General features: G+C 39.7%; 1 protein-coding gene across 4 annotated transcripts in view; it reads right to left on the bottom strand.

Moving 5' to 3' along the window:
* Positions 1-25,867, bottom strand: part of L3MBTL3 (L3MBTL histone methyl-lysine binding protein 3) — an 89,569-nt gene that overhangs the window by 30,058 nt on the left and 33,644 nt on the right. For all 4 annotated transcript variants that reach the window (XM_086632082.1, XM_086632085.1, XM_086632083.1 and 1 more), the window contains 7 exons: positions 23,960-24,064; positions 21,402-21,537; positions 15,735-15,826; positions 15,029-15,180; positions 5,409-5,485; positions 3,924-4,009; positions 1,414-1,524 (listed from right to left, as the gene is read on the bottom strand). In XM_086632082.1, coding sequence (XP_086488208.1) covers positions 1,414-1,524; positions 3,924-4,009; positions 5,409-5,485; positions 15,029-15,180; positions 15,735-15,826; positions 21,402-21,537; positions 23,960-24,064 — 759 coding nt within the window. The remainder of the gene's footprint in view (positions 1-1,413; positions 1,525-3,923; positions 4,010-5,408; positions 5,486-15,028; positions 15,181-15,734; positions 15,827-21,401; positions 21,538-23,959; positions 24,065-25,867) is intronic.

The following is a 25,867-nucleotide window of genomic DNA, read 5'->3' on the forward strand; positions in this document are numbered from 1 at the left end:
CTCAAATCCCAGGAATAAAGCAGGACAAGTTTAGTCCTCACATTAATACTTAAGCATGAATTTCTGCCTTTTTTCTTCCTCAAAAAACCCAAAAATCCAATCAGTTTTTAATCTCCTGTTTGAACAGGATTTAAGAATAGCAGAGCTTTAAGCAAAGGACTAAAAAAAACGTCCTTTATCCATAAAAAAACCAAACAAAAAACTGCAACGTACACGTAACAATTTTACTAAAATCAGACTATACAGGATAGAGTTGAAACTGAAGAGAAAATGAAGTATGTGACTTCCCAGAAAACTCCCAGTATGGGCTCTACGTGTGTTTTTTCCAGGTGAAAGCTAAGCATCTTCCAATCTTACTTGACCTCTGTACTAGTAAATAGCTCAGATCTCTCATGCGCGCAGGTGTGGATGCACATATACACAGATATATACAAACAGAGCTCTTTCCACATATCCTATGGAGTCAAATTATCACCCCAGAAGTTACAAATTCTGTCATTTTAATAAATTAGACTGGAGTGGAAGCTGGGTGTGCTGTTTTCGTGTTTTTGGTTGGGTTTTTTTGCATGACCAACTTAAAGTTTAGATAGAAAACGTGTAGGTGTGAAGATATTAGTTCCGATAACTCTCTACCACCAGTCAATTCAGATTCAAAATTAAATGTCAGCTGCATCTCCTGCTTGAAATACCAGGTATGCCTAATAAATCTGTACAAACTGAAAACACAAATATCCTTCCAATCCATCTAACTGGATATCTGGAATATGCTAGCCCTTCTAACAGTTAAGGGCTTGAGAGCGTAAACTGGTTTTGTACAGTAAAAGAAAAATAACTCAAGTATACAACTTCTGGAAAACAGTAATTTCTTAAAAATACATCATCTGAGATGAATCCATTCTAAAGTCCATAATTAATATAAACTTCAGAATTGCAGGAGTCACTGACAATGCCCAAGAGATCAGGGCTATTTTTTCACATCTCACTTTTATCCCTCTCCTCTCCCTATAAGTTTGCAAAGACAGGTTCAATTAACCCAGGCCAAATATTTTATGGGCCCTAATACAAATATCATAGCAGCCCTCTGACACTTGATATTAAATCATTTATTTCTTGGCAGAACAGACAACTGTCTTATATCAACTATTCCCAAAGCAATTTTCCAACATATTCAACTCTGCTCTCTAAGTACCTACGTCAGCAAATATAACTAAAAGGATAACAAAACAACCTCTTCCAAAGGAATTATACACAAACTAATCAGTGAAAAGGATGAGCAAAAGCTTAGCAGGACACAGCAATATGACTCATTTCTTCCTGTGCTTAATTTTACACAACACAACTACAGGGTTTTGGTTTTACAAAGTACTCATCACTCATTCAAGCAGGGCAGTACAGTAAGACAGAAAAACTCACTTTTATTCTATAGTCATCAGTATCTACAATGGTTGCTACTCTGATAAATACTGGATTTCTCTTGTCAACCACTTCAAGTTTCATGTTTTTCTGAAAGCCGTGAGAAGGTTTCTATAAAAGAAGAACAATATTCTGTGAAACAGAAGAAAACCTCAAAAATCTCACACAATTGTAAAGCATACAAAACTGTAGAAAACTTCCTGCCTTCTTCTTCTCAAGTGTGCCCTCCCCTTCCAACAAATCCAACTATAAAAACATCATTCAAATCAGGTTGTCCTGGAATGGATTGGATTCAAGCAAGTAAGTGGGGATCTTTATTTTAAATCACTCGTTTTTTTTTTCCTAAATTCTCTAGAAAAGTTTTCCCAGAGATTTTGATCAACAGTTTCAATGCAGTATTAAGTATTACATACCAGCAGCCTGAAATGTCTGCGAAATTGTCTACAGGAAACATATTTGTGGTTTTTAGTATGTGTTTTCGCTTCATAGATCAAACTCTCCTTTTCATTCTCCTACTGAAAACATAACTAATCCACGGTGTAACAGCAAGGACTCACTCAGAACAAACAGAACCAAGTATTTGTTTTGTAAGACTATTTTGGCAAAAAAGGTGTCTTCGTTAGGAGTACTGGATTTTATCTTTGCCATCTACAGCTATGAAATCTAAAGCAAAAATTATTTCCTTTTTAAAGGAACACATGCACAAGACGTTATGTTTTTTATTTTAGATTTCTACGAAAATAACATACCAGTCCCTCTCAGACTTTCCAGAACATTGGTGGTTTTTCCTCAGCTGCAGCTTAAGAGCTTTGGGCAACCTGGTGTAGTGGAGGGTTTCCCTGCCCATGGCAGGGGAGTTGGAACTAGATATCTTTAAGGTCCCTTCCAACCCTAACCATTCTATGATTCTATGATTCTATTTTCTCCCGTAACACGATATAAAGTACTGTGACTGTCTCAGGAAGAATTCACCCAAATTCCAACACAATCAGTATTTTATTCCCATTAAATTTGCTTTCTTGTTCTCTACCACAATTAGCATTAATATGGTTACCATTATATTAGTACAGAAAGCAGGGAGGTGATTTTTTCTGGCTGTGAAACCTAAAGACAGAGCACAGCTGACCCCCATGCTGTCACGCTCTCCTTCCCCTCCATCCTCAAAGCCAGGCGCTTGTCTAAGCTACCACTTGGGATCTACACCATCCCCTGCCGCTCTCTGCTCCTATGGTTTCTGGACGAGTGCTGAGCCATGCCAGCTTGTGCTCTTCCCGTTTAACGCTGTCAATGTCTGCACACTTGGGGCACGTCCTGTTCAGTTTTCCGGCGCAGGCACAGGCAGCCAGCCCGGGCTCCCCGAAGGTGGGGCGTTCCCACTGCCGAGCCCTGCGGGGTGGCTGTTCCCCAAACAGCAGGGGGAGAAATTAAAAAAACATGGATGCTCTGAGAGAAAAAGAAAATGTTTGCTTTTGGCTTGATGTAGTCAAGGTCACAGCCCTGCACTGTTTTGCCAAGGACTATACCTCTCAGACATAACCAAATATCCTCGTAATCCTTGCTCCCAGTATTCTTGCTGAGAACATAAGATGAGACATGTTCTTGAGCCAGATGCATTTTGGGGTGATAAACTGCAGGTCAGTAATAAACCCTGGTGATCTGCTAACCCCAGGAACTGCTATAAGCACGACATTTCTGCTTCCGTTAATCCAGCTCTTAGCAAAGCGTTATTCAGAATTCGTGACCCTAATCCAAAAAGCCGAGGCGCACCAGCTTCAGTGTGCGGTCAGACGAGGGGCTGGCAGCTACCAGTCATCTCATCATGCTGGACCCCAACAGCAACCAGTTCTGCACTACTGACCAGTCTGCTTCCCTCACTGAAATCCTAAGAGCTCATGACAGATGGGTGTCACTGAAAGAAACTAGCAAGTACAAAGCTAGAAGAAAAGGATGCTTTTCACAAACTCCATAATTAAGCTGAGGAACTGCCTGTGGACGCTGTCCACCTGCCCTAGTCACAAGCTCGCAGAAGAAAAAGTCTACTGAAGGATATTAAATACAAACTGTCTCTTGGCTACTGCCAGAGAAAATGGACTAGATGGGCAACCAGCCTGACCTCCTACAATCATTTTTGCATTCTCACTGTATTTACAGCACCATTTAAAATGTACAGATAGAAATACGTATGTTCAAAATATGATGACTCAGTAGCTATCTCATTATTTCTAACAACTAGGCATTAATTTGCCATAGCAAATTACATTCATTAGTAATATTTTATACCATTTAATCCCATTTATAATGATCAAAATAATAAATTAATAGTGATTTATAGTAATAATTATCTGATTTCTAACAGTGAACTGCAAGCTTGCATGAAAATAAACCACCTATTATGCAACTAATTAACTGGATACATTTGGAAACACAGGAACACTGCATATGTATTCTCTTCTTAAACTAATTAATTACATGCACTTAAAAGCATGAATAAAAAAAAAGCATTTTCTCACCACTTTAAAAGCCCTTGCAGGTGCAGGTAGTGAACTGGTTTCTTCCAAATATTTCTCCCATGAAAAATGCTTAGCATGTGGATAATCTGGCACAGAATAAATACGAGAAAAATTAAACACTGCAATGCAAAAACCAAAACTGATATCTAATTTACAGAATGCCTAACACTTTCATAATACTGTTCTGATTTATGCTTCAGATTTATGAAATAATTACAAGAAAGGCTATTCTAAATTGTCTCTGACACATTCACCATGTAGGTTAAAAACCACAACAATCTTCTCATACGCAGTATTGAGTAGCTAGCAGAAAACGTCACAATTGCTTTGGGTACAAGAACATAAATAATATGACTGGAAAAATCTTCCCACTTAATTCAATAAATTCATTCAAGTATTATAAGCCTAATCCTGTATTTTATAAACAGTAATTTACTGGCTAACACAATCTAATCAGTGAAAGCTTTGTACCACGGTAGAGCACACCTGCTATTCTTTTATTCAACTAAATTTCTAAAAAAATAGCCTAGACACCTACTATAAGAATAATTAACAGACAATATCAAGTTAGATGTTGCTTCTCTCAGAAAGTGTCATGTTTACAAACACTTTATGCAAGAAACACAAAGACAGACTTGCTCTCAAAGAAAAGGCAGTGCCTGTCCTTCATCTTCAATCTGCACTAGAAGTTTAATGTGAAGCTCAAATGTCATGCTTCACAATCTAGAACAGAACAAAACCAATTCTGGTTTGTTTTAAAAGAAATTTAACTGAATAACAGGCTGTAATTAACCTCCTGACAGATTGCTTACGACTTTTCAAGATTGCTGGTTATTAGAATTTCTGTCAAAGTTGGTTTTAAGCAATTAAAATTTTCCATGTTCTCGGACCACGAATGGCAGTTTCTGCAGCAGGGCACTTAGATCATTCACAGCTATACACAAAGTCCTGAAAACCAGTGGTGGTCTTATACTTTGTACTAAAGATGTTCATTCTTCTGCATGGTCTCTCATTGTGCTTTTCTCCCTTCCAAAGAGCTCCTACAAGTTTTATTCCTAGATCACATAAAGCAATCTTCTCATCAACTCATTATCTTGCATATTTAGTTCATGTGAAGATGTTTTCCTTATGCAACAATCTCACACATCTGGAATTTGTTTTATCAGCATTTTCACAATGTGAGTCTTCTAAGTGAATACATTCAGCCAAAAATACAAACTTGTTTAGATTCCAAGGGATATCTTTCACGGACAGATGTCTCTTCACTAAAGCAGCATACATGTGCATTTGTAACACCTCATGCCTGCTCTACTTCTACTTTCAATATATTATGTCCTGTAAAAAAATTTAGAATTCCCCAAATACCAATTTTCAATTACAGAAAGAAAAATTCAAGAGAGGTAACAATAAGCTTACTGTAAGCTTTATTGCTTCTAGTTGACTATAACCTCCTTAAATCTTTCAGATGTGTAGTAAGATACAAACCTGGTGGGGTGATGAGAGTTCTTTTATGTTCTTTACACCATCCAACAGGATGAATATGTGGACTAGCTGCCTCACACCTGGAGGAGGGGGAGAAGAGAAGGGATTGATAATGCAGATCTTCAGACATAATATCATGCTTAGAAAACAAGACATACAAAAAAGATTTAACAAATTCCAAATAACCTACGACACCTTTGACTTCTACTTGAACTGTAAACATAATCTGAAGATACAAATGCATTTAATATAGACTTGTTACCACCTAAACAAGCATAAGGCTTTATTTACAATTTCACTGGGAGATCAAAAAAATCAAGTCCTCTAAGTCACTTGAACTCCACTGAGAAGCTATAATGCTGGACCTGAAAAATTCACATGTAGAGACTCTTGGTAGAAACATGCTGGCTGGTTGCAAGAACACAGTAATCCCATCAAAGACAGATGGGGTTTTGCAATGCCAAGACCGAAACTTTAAAACCAAAAGCTTCAAGACCTTGATCAACAATCCAAGTTGCACCTGGAGGCAGATTACCAAATCATGTGTAACTGCAATGCACTGTTAATAACAAGTAAAAATTCAAAATCAGATTCTGAGTGGTTTGAATGGAGTTGTAAACACATTATTATAACCCAGCAGCACACAAGCAAAGTATGTCTGAGAAAAACTGTCAGCAAAAAAGAATAAAACAGCATTTTAGGCCTCAAACTGCGTGAAAGAATCCAGAACTAATCGCTGACCCAAGACTGCAAATTGCTCTAAAAAAGTTGATTAAATTCTCTTACTCAAGGGACTAACAACTTCCCATATTTTCTGCCATGTGTATCAAATTTTGCACTAAGGCTGCTGCCCGTGGCATGCCACAAGAACCACAGAAGACTAAGAGAGGCAGGGTGAGCGACACCTGACATGTGCTGGCATCTGTCTGAAGCAGGGAGAGATCGCTGTCACTGTGCTCACTGGTTCAGCTACATCATGCTTAGCAAAAGCAGCAGCCTGCGCTGGCTATCAAACTCTGTTAGAAACACAAAAAAAATCACACACTGCAAAAATGTAGTTGATATTTTAAATGTAAATGTGTATATATATATATACACACATAAATGTATATATATATATAAATGTATATATAAATGTAGTTGAAAGCCAACTGTACCCTGGGCTGCATCAAAAGGAGCGTGGCCAGCAGGTCGAGGAAGGTGATTCTGCCCCTCTACTCTGCTCTTGTGAGACCCCACCTGGAATACTGTGTATGATCCAAGGGCTGGAGCACCTCTGCTATGAAGACAGGCTGAGAGAGTTGGGGTTGTTCAGCCTGGAGAAGAGAAGGCTCCGGGGTGATCTTATTGCAGCCTTCCAGTACCTAAAGGGGGCCTACAGGAAAGCTGGAGAGGGACTTTTTACAAGGGCGTGTAGTGATAGGACAAGGGGCAATGGCTTTAAACTGAAAGAGGGCAGATTTAGATTAGATATAAGGAAAAAATTTTTTGCATTGAGGGTGGTAAGGCACTGGAACAGGTTGCCCAGAGAGGTTGTAGATGCCCCATCCCTGGAAGTGTTCAAGGCCAGGTTGGATGAGGCTTTGGGCAAGCTGGTGTAGTGGTGGGTGTTCCTGCCCATGGCAGGGGAGTTGGAACTAGATGATCTTTGAGGTCCTTTCCAACCCAAACCATTCTATGATTCTACGACATAAATGCAGACGAGAGAAAAACTGTTTAAACATTATTACTAAATGATTATATATAGAACCACACAATTCTATTGCATACTGTTATGTTATTATTTTGCAACATAATACATTATGTACAACATAACATATAATGTATATAACATATAATGTATATAACATATAATGTATATATTATCTACTATAATCATTTTATTATTACTCAATATTATTAGGAAAGGCAAAAAGTAAGACTGATCTACAGGAAAAGTAAAAAGCCATCAGGCACTGCTATGAAACATGCACCATCCCTATGTCTGCATCGATACTTAATGGCTGTTTTTGAGTGGGCTGAGCAGTGAACAGTGCCCTTCACAGAAGCAGAGAGCACTCATGCAGCTGGGCTGACTAAGGAGCACCACGCTGACACAAAAAGCTAGCGTTACTCTGCGTGGCACTGCACTACACCGTGTGAACGTAGTTTGCCTCTGTTTAGCTGGAAACTCATATAAACCCATGTAATTCCCACGCAGATCTGTCCTTAGGGACCTCGCTTCTCTTAGGAGTCTGTCCCACCTCATTTTTTTTTTAGTTAGATAAATCCAATACTACAGTGCACTATCTCTCTCTTCCACTATTTCCTAACCTTAAAAGTGCTTCAGTAACTGACATTAAATATTTCCAGCTACGCACCTCCTCTTTTCTGGGGAATCCCATCAGCATTTCCATCTCTCCAGTGGCCACGAGCCCAGTGCCATACTCATTCCAAGGACCCACCAAGGCCAACAAACTGCAGCCTGAGCAAGCTGAAGTAGCTAGAGGTCTTCGTTGCCCATTCTCCAAGAAGAGGTCAAGAAATCAAGCTGAAGTAGCCAAGCGGTAGTCTAGATAAAAACACCCTCTCTCCCTCCTGCTGAAGGAACGCTGCTTCCAAACACATCTCAAATATTTAACAGGAAAAGAAGACCAGCAGAGAGCACCCATGCATGAAGACAAGTACTTCATATACAATAATCACTGCACAAAATACTGGAACACTCATTGTGATCCAGTTTCTATTTAATTCCTCTCTGAAGTTGATGTCTCGGCCGTTAGGCTGGAGAGTGTCACATTATTCTCTCCCTGTCCCCTCAGCCCAAGAGTTACTAATGCAAAATACTTGAAAAGTGGGTCTGCTCTCCCTGATTGTTCTGAAATAATGATTCATCAACTGCATCTACCCAGAAAGTATTAGCATACTGGAAGTTCATATTAATTAAGTTAAGTTCCCTTAACTAGCAGTACTAATTTGTATTTTTTTAAAAATATCGCATGTTGATAATCTGTATTACCTAAGAGGGTGCAATGAACTATGCAAGACAGAAAAAGAAGTTCAAGGCAAATGAGTAGGCACCCTAACGTCTTAAGGCTCAGATCAAAATGCTAGGTGTCTGCAGACCTTGAACACAAACACGATTTAAGGACTGCGAAAGGACTGCACAGAAAAGACTGGAGTCTGAACCATGGGCTACTATCACATTGCAGTTTTGAACCTGTGCTGCATGAAAGAAAAACGAAGGAGCACATCATATTTAGAATATACAGAATAACACTTTTTTTTTTAATCTGAAAAGTAATTTCATGTGATGTCTAAAATTCAGTATGGATGTACTTCAACAACGGAAATGCAGGTTGGGTGTCTCAGAAGCACTGTCTCACATCAAGCACTCCTCTAGCCTTCTACCTGAAAAGAATCAAACACTAATCATGAAAAATACTAGCCAACCTACTACAATTATCTTGCGGCTTTGTGTATGAAACAGCTCTGTTAGTATTTCTTTGTAATGATGCCAAACAGATCAATTTCTAGCAGATAAAACCTAGCTTTGATAGACTCTGTAATGGCTCTGACAATAGCCAAGGGTTCAACCCACTTCAAGAACATCAACCTTTTGTCCTACTACAAAAGCTACACCGTCCTATAAAGCTACACCGTATGTATTTAGTATTTATAGCATCACACCAGGTACTTCCTAAATCACTGAAGTTGCTGCTAATAAAAGGAAGCAAAAGGATTTTGTGATAACTGCTAAAACTCAGCATTTGAATACAGAAACACTTTGCCCCAAACAAATGGTAGAAAAGGTGAGCGCTTCATGCCTCCTCTGTCCTCTTCCTTTCTCTTTACAGTAACTGTGAAGAGAAGCCAACAAGCCAGGGAGGAAGCACATCTCTCTTCTATCCCTCTCAAGTGAGAGTTTTACATGGAAGAATCTTACATGGATGAGGTACCCTTCCACACTGGAAGGACGGACATATTCTCTAACTTCATTAAATGTTTTAGAGTAAAGTCCGCAAATTTTTTCAAAAGTCTCCTGAGTTAAATCTGAGAACAAGGCCCATGCTCATGAGTCACTATAGTATTATCAGTATTATATTTAAAACAATGAGACAGATGTGTAAAAACACTTATCAGGACAAACCTCCAAATGAGTTTGTTCTGTTTTGCTTTTTCAAGCATAGTTTAAACAGACATTTTTATAAAATTTTGAAAAGTAAATGCCACTGCACACACTTCTTGCCTTGAAGATTCAAGAAGCAGCAAGTGACCAAGGTTATGGCACAATGAAAGATGCAATCCTGGAAGACGCTCTGACATGACAGCAATGGGGGTGAACAGGGAACACACAGCAATGAGTGCTACACAGCACAGCACTGCAAAATAGCACTAAAAACATCCACAACATTTCGATTTGCTTCAAAACTAAAACCCAGTCATTGTAGATGAGCCTATAAGAAACTTCTACAACCATGGTGGCTTCAGGAAAAAAAACACATCCCTGTTCCAGCAAAATCAGGTCATAGAGTCCATCTTTACCTACTGTTTTCACAGCCTTCTAGCAGTCCATTTAACAATAAAAAGCAGAGATGAGTAAAAGTCACACACAATTTGAACTACAACTATAATGCTTTAATGTGTGTTATTTCATGGATATATTATCTAGTTTGGAGGAACAACAGTAGTTTATCAGACTAAGCCCAAGACTTGTCTGCTGGAATGCTAAAGGCTACTTCGACTTTTTCACAACCAATTTGTCACGTCCAGCAGCTTTTTATCTCCTTTGTTCCAAAACAGAAGGCAGATCACCCAGCTCAAGCGCTTAATAAAACAGGACGATCCATGAAGCTTTGGATGAGGCTTTGGGCAACCTGGTGTAGTGGAGGGTTTCCCTGCCCATGGCAGGGGGGTTGGAACTCAGTGATCTTTAAGATCCCTTCCAACCCTAACCATTCTATGATTCTATGATTCTATGAATTGTGAGGATGTTTGCTAAGCCAAAAAAGGTTACTGTCACTAGCAGGAGCTGAAGAATTTTACACCTCCAAGCCTACCCCTGGACTGCAGCAGAGCACCGCCACCTTCCACCAGGCAGTGGAGAGGTGACACAACCCCGCTCAACTAATAAAGCAAGTTTATAACGCCCACACAATTCATGTCACTTGTGATCCATTTTTTTCTGTCATGTGAGAACATGCAGAGAGAAAAAGACCTCTATTATCCATATTGGATGTCCTAACTGAAGCTAATCCAGGAAGCTGAAGTGGAGCCAAAAGCAGCTGAACCCGTACGAGAGTCACATACAGGGAACAGAACAAGGGGCAGCTCTGCTGAGTTACAGACAGCTTAACCACATCTTAGCAGAGATGTCAAAGCATGCAAGAGCTACATGATGTAAAAGACCAGGAAGAAGTTCTGCAATAAGGAAAGCCGAGGGCAGCTGACAACGTGAGTCCCAGGAGAGTGCATCACTCTGCGTGCAAGGAACACGTACGCAATTCAGCAATCATCACCGAATGGCAGGAGAGCACGCCTCAACAGGAGATTCAGCTATAGAAGAAGACTTAGTATTTTTCTACTGGTCACTTTCAGCTGTCCTGTTAATTTTTCCTAAAAAACTCTTTCATATATACAGCTCAGTAAATTCAGATCAAGAAAGATGGATGATAATGCTGGCTGTTAAAATAATGAATACTCAATTCCTTTAGAAAAAATATTTTCCCAAATGGGTCTCCACCTGAAGATGTGGATAGAGTTTTTATTTAGTAATCATCATCATCTTTCAAATAAGCTGTGTTATACTCATTTTCTGTTTTGAAATAATTTCTGATTTTCCCTTTTGGGGAAACAAACCTTTTGGTATTTTGATTTTCACTTTATTAACCGTCGATAAAATGTCATGAAAATGTTACCTATCCAAAACCACTCATATACACACACGTTTTAGCCACGAATAATAAGATGCCCTCATACAACTCCTTGATTGTGAGATGTCAGTCATCTAACCGTGCATAAAAAAAGAAGGAAAAAAAGAAAGAAAAACACAGAAACCATCCTGCAGCCCCATCTAGTGCATAAGTGAGAATACTTCATCACTGACAAGAGTAAAGCTGGTATAATTTTAGGTCAGGACCTCCCGAAACGTGGCCCATGAGGTTATGGTATGCATTCAGAGGTGGTATGGCAAGCCACATTACCATATGTTCTACTTAGTCGGATAAGACAGCTGCATGGTCATTTGCATGAACTTTTAGAGCTTTAGGGTCAGATACTGGTCCATTATCCATTTAAATAGTTAAAAACATGCACTGTGAGTCATGGTTCTTCAAGATTGTTTTATCTTCTTTTGGCATAATATAACCCTTCCAAAAGACTGTTCCTTTCAAAGGGAGAGTCGAGCAAAGATAATTATCTCAAAAATGAAACAAGCAGAGCACAACTTTTAAGGGCTTGGCTGTTAGCAAAGTAGCAGATGCTGGTGGAGAGCAGAACTGGGCTCTTATTTAGTCTCACACCAAAATCCAGTCTGTTCCAAAACTCATATAGATCAGAAGATGGTTCAGAAAACCAAAAGTTCATGTGTCTTCACAAGGCGTTCTAGAATAATTTCTTCTATGCAGACTGACAGGTGAGTGTAGCATGGGACATTATTTTCTCACACTCCTGGTAAGTTGATCCCAAAAGCTGACTGTAGCACCTTCTCTGCAGGGAAGTTCAGACCAAGGTGTGGATGAGGTCAGCCAGAGCCGATCCATTCAGTCTGGAGTGCAGCATGTTCAGCACTGCCATTACTTCATGTCTCTTGTGAACAAGTGGCAGCAAGCTAGCACAGCTTCACCTCCCGTGCAAGCTCTGGCTGTGTTTGCATCTGGTCACAAAAAAATTAGGAAGCTGAGGCGACATAAATCTGTGTGTAAGCAGAACAGATGCAAGAGAATGGAAAACTGAAAGCCAGCATGGACTTGTAGTTAATTCATAGTTCAGACATACCCAAAGATTCCCAAATGCTACTTCCAGATTCAGTCAGCCTTAAGAAAATTTGAAAATTCCACTCAGAGGGAGTGTCTTTGGCTTTCAAATAAGATTATTTCTTTCATCAAAGAAGATTATTTCTTTCATCAAAAAGACAGGACAGATAGAAAGGACCTGATAGCTTGTGTAGTACAGGTCAAAATTCTCCTTCCTGAAGGAAGGTCGCAAATTTGTCAATTTTCATCACTTTTTTTCCCTCTAAAAGCCACTGCCAAAGGAAAATTTAATGGGATTTATAATATACTGAAAGTATCACCACCATGCATTAAAGAGCTGTAGTAATGACTTAGTCTAGCCAGGGTACTTATCTTCAACTGTTAATGTATTTTCTAATGCTCAGGGAGAAGTCAGGAAGAGTATCTACAGCCTTAAAGCCTGAAGCCTAAAAAAGCTTAGGCAATGGTAATAGATTTCTGCTGCCTGAAGTCCAGTAAAATCAGTCAACTGTGTTAGTTACTTACAAAGAGGAAAGAATTTTTAAACTCAATGAAAAAGTTCAATCTACTCAAACTAACTAAATCAGAAAAGGTATGTAGATAACAAAAGGTACTTGTTTGAAAATAATCAACTACATACACTAAGTACATAATTTCTCCTTCATAATTCTGAGATTGAAATGTATATGCAGGTGCAGGGAAACTGGAAGGCTCCACTCCGGGTAATCCCAACAGAACTTTTTATTTTCAGTTACAGACACTGGTTGGTAGATGTGAGACTTATGCACCTAAGATATTTTAAGGTCCCTACAAACCTGGTACCTAAAATTAAAAATGTAAGTGGGATGCATTCAGGATGCATTTTCAGGCTCTCTTTCAGTGAGAATGCTATTTTCATTTGCTGTTCTTTACTCCCATTTTCTTTCCTTCTTCCTCTATTCTCTTCCATTCTCAACCACAGCAAAGCAGAGAGGCAGGCCATAACACTCAGAATTCAATTTCCAGGCACAGTATTTCTGGCAGCATCTTCTTGCTCCTTCCAGAAAGGTACTTTATGATTTCACCAAAAGAACAAATCTCCAGCTCGGCTTCAGTACAAACACAGCTCCAGTGATTTCTCAAATACCTATACATTTTACACTTCAGTCTTCCCTCATCCTTTAAGAAGGTATTATTTCATGTACTCTACATATGAAATTCAGAAAACTCACTTCAGAACACTTCGACTGCAAAAACGTAATGCCTGGTTATGTACTTAAAAACTGCTTTTCCCTCTTCTGAGAAGACTGGTGGACAAAATTCCTGTTGACAAGGGAATATTAACAAGCCTGAAATTCAGTGTATGTCTGCTATACACAGTGCAACGTTTTGGGGAGATACCTATGCTACCTCTGAACAAACTACAGTTTATATTGCATTGCGTTTGTCCTAAAAGCCTTGCCTAACTGCTGTTTTCATTATTAATTAATGGCATAACTCTTATCAGTGAGCATTCAAAATATCAGGAAATTCAGAATACCTTTTCCCAGTCTCCAGTTTCCTGCTGCTTTGAAGAGTAAATGTATGTTCTGTGTTGCTTTTTCATGGGAATAATAACTAATCTTTCTGATCTTTGACTCATACGGCCTATTACCTTGATATTCAGTTCCCGACTTAATTGAAATGCCTGTTCACTGCTGCTTCGATAATTTAGTTTTCCTACAGCTTATTTGTCAGGTAGCGTATACAATTATCATTTCAAGAGATGGACTCAGAAAGTTTTGAAGTTACGTAATAATTTCACATCATTCTCACTGACGTAGTGCCTAAGCAGACGTCAAATATAGATGAAAAAAAACTTTCTTCATTTATTTTTACAATTAAATTGCCACTGCCGAACCCAATGTAGGCTTACAATGCTCTAGCTGCTCCGCAGTAACGTACTCTTCCAAGAATGTATGATATATTACTTTGCCTTAAAAGATCTGCCAAAAGAAGATGCAAGTACAAACACAAACCTGCACTGTGACAGACAAAGCCTGAATTTCCTCCAGTATCTTTATAGTTGTAATATGTCCTGCGCCATCCACTGACTTTTCTGTATAGATACACAAAGTCCCTCCATCACACAATATGCAGAAAGGTCGTATCTAACACAGGTCAGGATAGCATGATCCCAATTTTCAGAGGAATGTGGAACAAAAAAGACTAAAAACAGGTTTTGCCGCTATCCCAATGCCTTACAGAAGATGGCTAAGGTTCAGTCTGAACAACATAAGTGGATCAAGAACCCTATGAAAAAATGGAGCCTTTCTTTCAATTTACGACTCTACATAAACCTAACTCCGAGTACAATCAATCACATTATCATGATGCATATTCTTCACTAAAGATATCAACCTCAGAGATACTGTGCAATTGAAATGAGAAATTAATCTGCAAGTCCAGATGTAGCAGCACACACGAACGTTCATTTAGCACAATCTCAAAATTTTTCATGTGCAACCTGACATGGGAAATTTGATTTCGCCAGTCTGCCACTGAGACATACTTCAGTGGCCATGGCTACAAATCTAGCAAAAGTTGATATGGTAACTGTATCGACAGTCTGGAAAGTATCACAGGAAACAGTGCTTAAAGCTAACACATTTCCAATACATCTCACCAGGATACAAAACAAAAACATCCTACCAGTAGTCGTAACTCTCATCCCAGTTGTCAAAATGAACCAGAAAACGATTGTCCACCATGTCTGTTACCGTAGCAACACAAATGAAAGTCGGATTCTTCTTGTCTACAGCTTCCAGCTTCATCCCCACTCGAAATCCCGACGGAATCACTGTCTACATAGAGAAAGACATTTAATTGAAGATAAATACTTCAAATCCAGAAATCTCCCCAGTGTCCACAATCAATATATTCATGTCATTTCTAAGTTTCCCAATTAGCTGCCCCAACAGAGTGGCAGCAGCCTAATTAGTTGACATGAATGATGCTCAAACACAGAGCCTCATGGTTTATGAAATAAAAAAGCCTTGAACATGCTGCTAAAATTAAATGTGTTGGTTTTAACTTGGCCTTAGACACTCTCTCTGAAAGACGATGCTGTTCCACAACATTGGGGTGGAAGACACAGTAAAAATAACAAGTCTTAAATTTCATTCAATATACCATTTCTGAACGTGCCAGATCAGATGTTTAAATGGATTAGTAAAAAAAAATCAATGGATCAGAATTGCAGAGGTGAACTTGCAATTGTTATTGAATTTGTGGTAAACATTTTTATCTTAAATTTCAGGTCTCAAGTCTGCCATCAATGAAATATGCTGTGAGTCTCTACCACACACACCAGCATACTAGCAACTTTCCACACCGTTAGTAACAAGACAGTACTTACTGTATTCTGGTTTTCAAACAGTGATTTAGGAGCTGCTTGAGCCTTGCATGCCTTTAGGTATGAGGGCCAGCTGAATTCTTCTTCTTTATATCCTAAATGAGGGTCATTAAAAACAGACAAGAAATTATATGCATGAGACGTGGTGCATGCAGGTGATTTGGTCATAATTGATCAAATTATTTTTCCATCCAGTTCTGAACTATTTCTTACAATTTCAAAACTGAAAAGATTATGCACTGCTGTCTAGTTATTTTAAATTTACATAAACTACGCTGGGAAAATTTACTTTAAAACTATTTATTGATTCTACCCCAATATTAACTCAGTGAGTCTCTGAGGGAGCACTGATTTGGATTAATCAAAATTTTAGCAGGACAGACTTTAGAGGAGCTTATAGAGTTCAAAAGAAAGTTGACGAAGCTTTTCTATTTTTATTCGGGCATCTGGTATTACAAAGAGGAATCAGGTTCTTTATTTAGGGCTGGCTGAGCTTCCTTACCAAAATGTCAAGCTTTCTTTACACTAACTGAGCAAAATACTCTGCTTTCTTGAGCTGCACATTATTAGTTTCTTATAGTTGGCTAGGACTGACATTTGAACTCTTCCTAATCTTCACCTGGGAGGAAGAATAGTCGTATAGCTGAAGCACTAGGCAAGAACTCAGGAGATTTCAGCTCAGTTTCAATTTCACCTTCAAAACAAGCTGAAGAGCATTTCTCACAAAGTCACTGTTCTATCCCTGGTCTCCAGCCTCACAGTTCTGGCCATCAGGGGACCTGAAGGTCCTCAAGGGGCTGAATGTCTAGGAGGAGGAGCCTAGAAACTAAACCCCATAATTCTAACAGGTATCAAAAAATCAGTCTAAGACACCAGTTTTATACTACCATCTCCCTCCCTTTGAACAAACCTCTCTAGGTGGCACAGGCTACAAGTCACCTGTCTGTCTCTCCCCAGGAAAGCCACACCTCACCACCTCTCTGCCTCGCAGGTACCATCTACCTTCCCTTTGGTGGTCTGACTGACACACACACAACCAACAAGCTTGGGGCAAGTGCTCTCCAGCTGCTTTTTGGTCTGTGGCTTCTACTTCAGAAACAGCAAAGGGCCTACAGGCCCCAAAGGTCTTCCCACTGTGCCAGTCAGTCTAATAAAACAAATTGCCTCCTTCTACAGACTTTATCCTACTACATCCTCAGGCTATCACTAACACAGCATGACCACTACTAGGTTTAAAACAAACTCCCTGTGTTACATCGGAACAGTTGCTTACATCACCAATGCCCCAAGACCCCTTATGCATTTACAATGTAAAATGTTCCCTGCATGGACTTTGCGTTTTTTATTCTATGCATACAGCACTTTGAAAGAAATCTAAGTTTCTGTTGATAGTTTGCCTCTTTTAGTTTCTTAGAGAGAAAATAAAATAATTCATAATGGATTGAACTGCATAAAAAATTCACAAGAAACAGTCAGTACTTCTAATCTCAAAAACAATGCTAAGAGTTGTAAGTAAACAGTCTTTTTCCTTTATTTGCCTGTTAAATAATAGTTATAGAAACATCTATTTTAGTTCATACGTTGCAATCCAGCAAAACAAGACCAAAACCACCACCAATTTCAGTAAGTGATTGTCTTAACTACTGAAATGTGTCACCTCTTGACTATTTGAAGTGTTACTCAAGTACACAACGGATAACAGCTCTGTTTAACCTGAAAATCTCGTATTTTCCAAGGATCCACAAGTAAAGACTCTTCTATCTTCACCTTATCCACATGTGCCTTTCTCAGTTTTCATTTTAAATACCAGCTAACATAAATTAACCTCCAAGTCCAAACAATGATACTTTTCTTTTATACTTCAATTGCCTCTTGTCTTGATATATTATAGCTGTAGATCAGTTGAAATAATTTTTAAAGGAATGTGGTATATTCCCTTTGTAATTCTAGTGGATATTCAAACCTAACTCAAAGCTCACAGACAACACAAACTCCCACCTACTGCAGGTGCGATGGGATCAGGTACTGGGCCAAGGTCCACGTAAAAACATTTATTTCAGTAGATTGTGAAACAGTTTCTGGACAGCGTGGGTCTTCCTGTTACCAAGTGAGACAGGGAGATCTCTAGCCCCTATCTCATCTCTCAAAAAAGGATCAAAGTTAATTTGATTTAGTCACTGCAGATATAGAACAGTCAACGCCATTTTTACTTTGGGACCTTCACTAACGAACACCTTTCAAGGCTCTTCCCATCTCTGCTGACTGCGGAGCAACTCCTCTGCAGTGGTTTCAGAAGACCAGGTAGTCTCTGCTGTACCAACTTCTCCCTTTCTCATCCGAACAATTTCTTGGCTAGATCCAGGCAAAAGCCCAGCAGTATTATTGTGCAGGAGCCCGTGATAATTCTGGGAACGCACATCCATTCATCCATCCATCCATCCCCCCTCTGCAGGTTTCACCTGTGTGAGACAGAAAAGTGACCTCCTCTGCACAGAGAATGAACAGTGCCCTGAAACACCATCTCTTCTCTTCCTGTGAAGCCCAGTTGGGTTTTGCAGCTCTGCTCCCCGTGCCCACTGGAAGCCCAGTGGCAGCCGCCTGCCACCTCTGCTGCCATGGGGACCTCGCCATGAGGCCAGTCCTGTCTGGCGGCACCAACAATCACCTTCCTCATCCACTTTAATAAACAAGGATAGAAATATGTATCGGAAAACATCTGTAACAATATAGTCCCTCACAAGCCCCACAGTTTCCTCCCATCACAATAAATAGCCTCCCACCTCTCCAGAGCCTCTAAACCTAACAAGAAAAGACTGACCTAGGCCTGTTTGGAAAGTTACCCTCTTTCAACTATCTCAGAAAACAAGGAGTCAGTTACCAGGCCCTCAAATCTCCCTGGAGCACATCCTCCTTACAACCTCCTCCTGTGAAGCAGCAGACTTCTGTCCAAGCTTGCAGGAATGATTAACCAGGGCTGCACTACACAGAAATATGGCACGAGTGTCAGCTCCTTTCTCAGGCCACCAGGTTCCATAGTTTATAGTTTACACCATAAAGGTTGTAACTTTGCATTGTATCTGGAAAATGAAAGGCTACTAATGCAAACCTTTGAGTTCTGTGAGGTGGTATTTTGTGAAAGATACTGTGCCCTATGTCATTACTGGTATCAGCTTTAGCGTCCGTATGATTTGCAATGGGCACTAAAAAGAAATCATTATTAAAATGTCATACCACAGCAAAACATAAGCATTCTGTCCAACCCAATAAAAAGGCACAAAAAGCCCTAACAACCTGAGACTGGCATCTTCTCCCTCCCCTCAGAATAACAGAACTCCACAAATATCAGTAAAACATAAATAGTGAAAGCCCTTCTGCTGAAAAAACAGAAAAATGTGTTAACTGATGAATGGCTGGTTGCTCTCAGCCTCCTTCCAACGCATGACTCTACTATACTGCTTGTTCTTTCCTGTTCCTCCTCCATCCCATGTGCAAGCTAGACTTGCACTGGGACAACAGAAGAAGTCCCACGAGCACAAGAGCAGGTTTCAGCAATCACTTATCAATGATGAAATGGTTTACTGCTGAGGTGAATGACGGAGCCAAGCCATGCAAAGGGCAGAGCACTTTGCAGCTCTTGGATAAAAACATTAGAGAACAGCCATGCTATTCGAAACAAAGAATATGTCTTGGGGATGGCAGGAGTATACAGCTGTGCAGGATGACAACCAGAACCCTGAGAATTATCATCATATATCCTCCTAACTTGTCTCCCTCAATACCTCTGACAGGCTCCATGACTTTCCTAAGTAGAAGACCTGTCCACTGCTTCAGTATGGTGAAGAAAAATAAACACAATCTTCCTAGCAACTTAAAATTAGAAAAGAAACTGAAGAAACTTGTCATGAAGTGACTCACAGACAGAAACTTTCCTCCAGCAGCAATAATTCCATGTTAACAAAAGCTTAAGCTTTCTGAACAAAGCATTTAAGGTGGAAAAGTTGACAAACCTTCATCACAGCTATAAAACTTACAAAGCATGCTGTAACATCATCAGTAACTCTACAACTACGGACTACTCATTTGCTACATGTAACATTACTTCGGTGGAGGCCAATCTTCTGAGAAATTCTGATTTACATTCAAGAAATTTCTATTTCTGCTCAGCCAGTCATGCAGAACTATGCCCAGTGAATACTCCCGTACCGTAGCGGCAGCACAGAGCACTCCTGCCTGCAGCCAGCGCGGAGCTCGCAGAGCACTCAGAAGAGCAGCACATGCTCCTCATTCTCCTCCAAGGCTCAGCTGCAGAAACGCCACCCTTGTCCACGCTGGCAGGCTCTCTGCCTGTACACTTGAGGGGCTTTACTCTCACCTTCCACACCCCAGCAGCTATATCCACAGTTTCATAATTCTTCATAATGCATCCTCTTAGCGGCTGAAGGAGCTGGGACTGTTTAGTCTGGAGAAGAGGAGGCTCAGGGGGGATCTTATCGCTCTCTACAATTACCTGAAAGGAAGTTGTAGGGAGGTGGGGGTTGGTCTCTTCTCCCATGTTATGAATGACGGAACGAGAGGGAATGGCCTCAAGTTACGCCAGGGGAAATTTAGGTTAGATATCAGGAAAAATTTCTTTACAGAGAGGGTTGTGAAGTATTGGAACAGGCTGCCCAGGGAGGTGGTGGAGTCCCATCCCTGGAGGTGTTTAAAAATCGTGTGGATTTGGTGTTGAGGAACATGGTTTAAGGACCCTGACAATGCACGGTGAATGGTTGGATTCGATGATCTTGAGGGTCTCTTCCAACCAGATGATTCTATGATTCTCTTGACTCTACACTCATTATTTTGCAGCCCTTTGAAACCACCTTATCCTACCCCTGCTGTGTATGTCAAAACATCATATTCATTTATTTCTCACTCTCCTGTGTTCAGGTCTTGCTCCCTCCATCCCTGCATACTCTCGTCCTATCCCAAAAGGGAGCCCATTTATCCCTTTTTTCCATCGTACAGTGTAGTGCAGATGCCCTCCATCTGCCAAAATAAGAGTTACACAATGTGAAATACAATAATTAAGTAAGCAAATTATACGTTTCAACACACGTATATGATTTACGTAAGCTATACACAAATTATGCTTCCAGGCTTATAATCCTGCCCTTTTTCCTCCCTCCTTATCTGTTCATTCCTCTTTTGTCTCCAGTTCAAGATTACTCTTTGTGGTAAGAGCACAATCTTTATTAGTCTGTGCCAACGCACGTACAATAATAGTGATCAGTATCTAGTAATGAGAACATGCTAAGATCTTCCACTAAAGGATTCTCAGGTGCAGTTTAAGCATACATGTCACCAGTATGCTGCCATTTTACTTGCAATAAGCATTCATTTGAAGCCTAGGTCAGCTATGTCTGCTTAACTTTCTTTCCTAACGTCTTACGAATTACTCTTACAGTTCATTTTGTTTTCTTGTTTTCTCTGAATTTCCACTGATTAAAAAAGGTAGGATTTCAATCTCAAGATCTTAGCAAGACTTAAAGCAGAGTTTAATTTACTACGTTCAAATACTATGACTAAACGAACAAAAAAGTTTCTGCCAAAAGAAAGTATTACAGCATTACACAGATAACCTGAATCTCAGAGCTATGGAAAACACACACATTTCATACCAAACAATACCTTTAGGTGGATGAAGTTTGTGACCTGTTTTCTCACACCATCCGACAGGATGAATGTCTGAAGAATCAGCGTTCACCCAGAAATCGTAACAATCTGGGTATCCATCAAAATGGAGTCGTATTCTGTAGCCACAAACCTAAAAGCAAGAATGTGCAATATACAACACCATTTTTTAACGTTTGCCCTGCACGTAACAGCTTCTGCTCACTATTATGTATATTAGCAGCGTGCTTCCTGTCAGCCTTTTACTTCCACTCAAGCCAACACCAGATGAATAATTCTTTTGACAAAAAGGAAAGAATAAAAAAGCAAAGCTATTCTCAATCTGAGTGCCTCCTCTTCTGGTGAAAAGAATTAAGTAAATGTTGGATATTGCCATTAATGTTCAAAAACTTGAAAACTGTTCAACCTAACATCAGAATAAAACAGAAACCCTACCAAAGAGCATGAACACATCTGACACAATCATGGAGAAAGCGCAGATTACGATGGTCTCAAGCTATCTTGATTAATCAATATGCAAGAGAGCACTCAACAGTAACTATGTTCAACAGGCTCTCCAGAGAGATACTGAGAACTGTTATTAAAGATGAGAGGTATCCCCCAGAACTTCATTATTCCATGAAGTAATTTTAACCTCCAAGAGGAAAAGAGAAACAGGAATACAATCTCTTTCTCTCTGTACAAAAGTTCTGCGCATCTTCCTGAATGCCAAATGCCGTAACTTTCCTGCAGTCATCAGTGAAAATGCGTTGGCATCAAGGTCACCCTCTTTAATATTTAATTTATACTGTGACATAACTTTCAGTTTGCCATCTCAGAATTACATGGAATTCAAGACACTGTACAGTAAAACATAACCTATCACTTAGTGTTGAGCACAAGATCCACAGGAATACTCAACCACTGACACACCACCTGCAAGAAAATGTGCAAGAGGAGATATGCACAGAAATGGTATATGACTACGGACCATTAAGAGATCCAGAACTGGGAAAACAAAAGCCTAGGCTATAAAAATATAAACTGCAAAATTACAGCTGCTTAGAATAACAGTGATACAGAGCAGAGTATCTACCCTATTCCTCTTTTTGCATTATAATTCACAAAACATAACCAAAAAAGGATCTTTGGTAAAACTACATAAAGCTAATGTAAGGTATGTTTGAAAGATATAAAAAAATATAAATGAGAAACAGGTTCTCATTTATATTAATAAAAGCAAGGAAACTACTCATCAAAAAAGTTATTTTATAAACTGCACCAAAAAGACAGGCTGAGTGTATATGGTATACTAAATTGTAGAAACTGCCAATAAAGACAATTTCTGAGGCCATCAGCCTGAAAAAATTGTAGCACAATGGCAACCCAAAAAAGTGTAAGTGCAAGGTCTTGCACATGGGTCAGGGCAATCCCAAGCACAAGAACAGGCTGGGCAGAGAATGGATTGAGAACAGCCCTGAGGAAAAGGACTTGGGAGTGCTGGTGGATGAGAAGCTCAACATGAGCCGGCAATGTGCACTGACAGCCCAGAAAGCAAATCGTACCCTGGGCTGTATCAAAAGAAGTGTGGCCAGCAGGTCGAGGGAAGTGATTCTGCCCCTCTACTCAGCTCTCGTGAGACTCCACCTGGAATACTGTGTTCAGCTCTGGAGTCCCCAACACAAGAAGGACATGGAACTGCTGGAGCGGGTCCAGAGGAGGGCCACGAAGATGATCCAAGGGCTGGAACACCTCTGCTAAGAGGACAGGCTGAGAGAGTTGGGGCTGTTCAGCCTGGAGAAGAGAAGGCTCTGGGGTGATCTTATTGCCACCTTCCAGTATCTAAAGGGGGCCTACAGGAAAGCTGGAGAGGGACTTTTTACAAGGGTGTGTAGTGATAGGACAAGGGGCAATGGCTTTAAACTGAAAGAGGCGAGATTTAGATTAGATATAAGGAAGAAATTTTTCACTCAGAGGGTGGTGAGGCACTGGAACAGGTTTCCCAGAGAAGTTGTAGATGCCCCATGCCTGGAGGTGTTCAAGGCCAGGTTGGATGAGGCTTTGAGCAACCTGGTGTAGTGGAGGGTGTCCCTGCCCATGGCAGGGGGTTTGGAACTAGATGATCTTTGACGTCCCTTCCAACCCAAACCATTCTATGATTCTATGATTCTATGATTCTATGATGTGTATCAGTGAACAGAGCAACTGTAAATACTATCCAATCGCCATAAAACCACTATAAATCAGTTGTCACACTAAAGTTTTTTCTACTTATTTTTTCTTTAAAATATAAAGTACAAGATTAAAGAAAAACCACAGATGATCCAACTAGCGTAACACATTTTCTCTGCCTGCATACATTAAATGTCTGCAAACAGTCCCTGCCGTGTGGCACTGGACATAGTCATCATGTGTTTGTCAGGTAGATTTCATACAGCATTACTGATTTGAAAGCTATCTTCCTACCTACGATTTCTGTCTGCCTGCTAGGGAAGAGCAGGTACTTCCAGCTGCTGCTGTTCCAGTTCAGTCTCCCCTATAATCTCACTCCACGGCTGCTCGCAGCCTCTACTTACCTCGGCCACCGTCAGAACACAGTATATCGACTGGTGCTCGGGATCCACGCCCTCCAGCTTCATCCCTACTTTGAATCCGTTTTTGTTGTATGGGAAAGATTGATACTGCAATGGAAATGAACAGTTTCAATACTTCTGAAAGTCTATCAGAGAAATATCAGAGAATATCTTTATAAAGAAAAGAACAATGATTACTTATTATTCATGATTCTGAAAGAACTAATAAATTGCTTAAAATGTTTTCAATTTTTTAAAACATATTGCAGAAAACTGATGATTGTTTCAAAAATACATTGATACTAGAATGACTTAAAACTTGAGAGTACTTAAGAAAATTTTAAAAAATTAGCAAAAAGATTACCCAAGAGAAAGAAGACGGCATGATTTGCCCTCAACTTTTTTCACTAATTGTCAATAAAACATTTTAGCAACGTAATTATTTCATTTTCAGCCTGTACACTTAGACCTGGTGGTCATCATTCCTCTAACAATCACAACAACGATGCTCTATTTTCCTTTCCATTTCCACATCTCAGGCCATCAAAGATGAACTGCAAGGCAGAAATATGAAACATTGTCTGTATATAGGGATGGCATCCGATGTCATTTTCTCCTTTGTATGTTGGGTCCCGATTAGCTCATTTTCCAGGAATGTTTTTGCATCACAGGAATATGACTACCCTTATATCACATTATGATGAATGCAGAACATGTTTCAAAAAAAAATAAAGTGAAAACAAGGCTAAGCAGAAAGGATGTTTTCAATCAGAAGACGTCAGCGTCCCATGTAACATGCTCTCTGACTTCTGTTAAAGAAGGACGGAAGCTAGCAGATACTAAGGTTAAGCTGGAGGGAATATCAGAAAAAAAAAAAGAATTAAATAAAACTGAAGAGGATTTTCCACAGGTTACCAAATTCACAGCTAGACGGTTTTTATGTCCCAAAAGGTTACAGACAAAACACAGGAGAAGCTCCCCCTTCCTCCTGTTCCCCTCTAAAAGCTACACATGCTCCCAGGCCATCTGCAGCACCTCTGCGGTCAATGGAAAGAGAAGGGTATCAAGGGAGGTACGCAGAGAGGTCTCTTGGAAGGAAGGGAGTCCTCTCTTTGGTGGCTTTGGCTGCAACTGATGTAACTGCGTAATAAACCCAGGAGAAAAAAAATGCAGTGCATGGCACAAGTGCAGGAATATGCAGTCAAGGGGAAAGGAAACTGAGAACCATACCAGTTTAAATCAGCCTAAACTGGCCAGCTAAGGGATGCCTAACGGCAGCTCTAAGCCCCTATCTAAAAATGGGTTAGATCATTTTGTAGACCTCAGTTAAGGGATCAGAGTATCTGACTGCAGTACATGCATTTGAGAAGTTATTTCATCCTAACATCACCACATTTAACATTTTTATTATCAATGAAAGATTAATGAAGTTACCCTGCAAAATTCTGGATATTTCCTAAAGAGGAATGTAAAAGCAGAGCATTTTTTTCAGATCAATAAACTGAAATTTTTGAAGCTCATCTTGGTGCACAGACTTGCAGTTAATGCAATCTATTTTATAAACACCTTACAGATAAAAAACCTCAGTGGAAAACTGGAATGCTAGAAATACTGACACACTGAGGAACAGTGGCCAAAAATGTAATTGAGATTTTGCAAAAGCAAGCACAAATAACATTACAAAGAAAGGAAACAATTAGAAGTCACAGATGTGTTTATTCTTTCATTATTATAATAAACATTACTGTACAAATAGTAATAAATTCTACAAACGATACATTCAAAATTAAGCAATTATCACACAGGTATTTCCTGAAATTTACGACATGAATTATTCACTATTCTTTCCATTGTCAAATCTAAAACTTCTAAGGCAACACAATCTTGACTTTGGTTTCTGTTACAGCAAAA

The sequence above is a fragment of the Tauraco erythrolophus genome, chromosome 2 (assembly GCF_009769465.1).
Source record: "Tauraco erythrolophus isolate bTauEry1 chromosome 2, bTauEry1.pri, whole genome shotgun sequence".
Classification (NCBI taxonomy): domain Eukaryota; kingdom Metazoa; phylum Chordata; class Aves; order Musophagiformes; family Musophagidae; genus Tauraco; species Tauraco erythrolophus.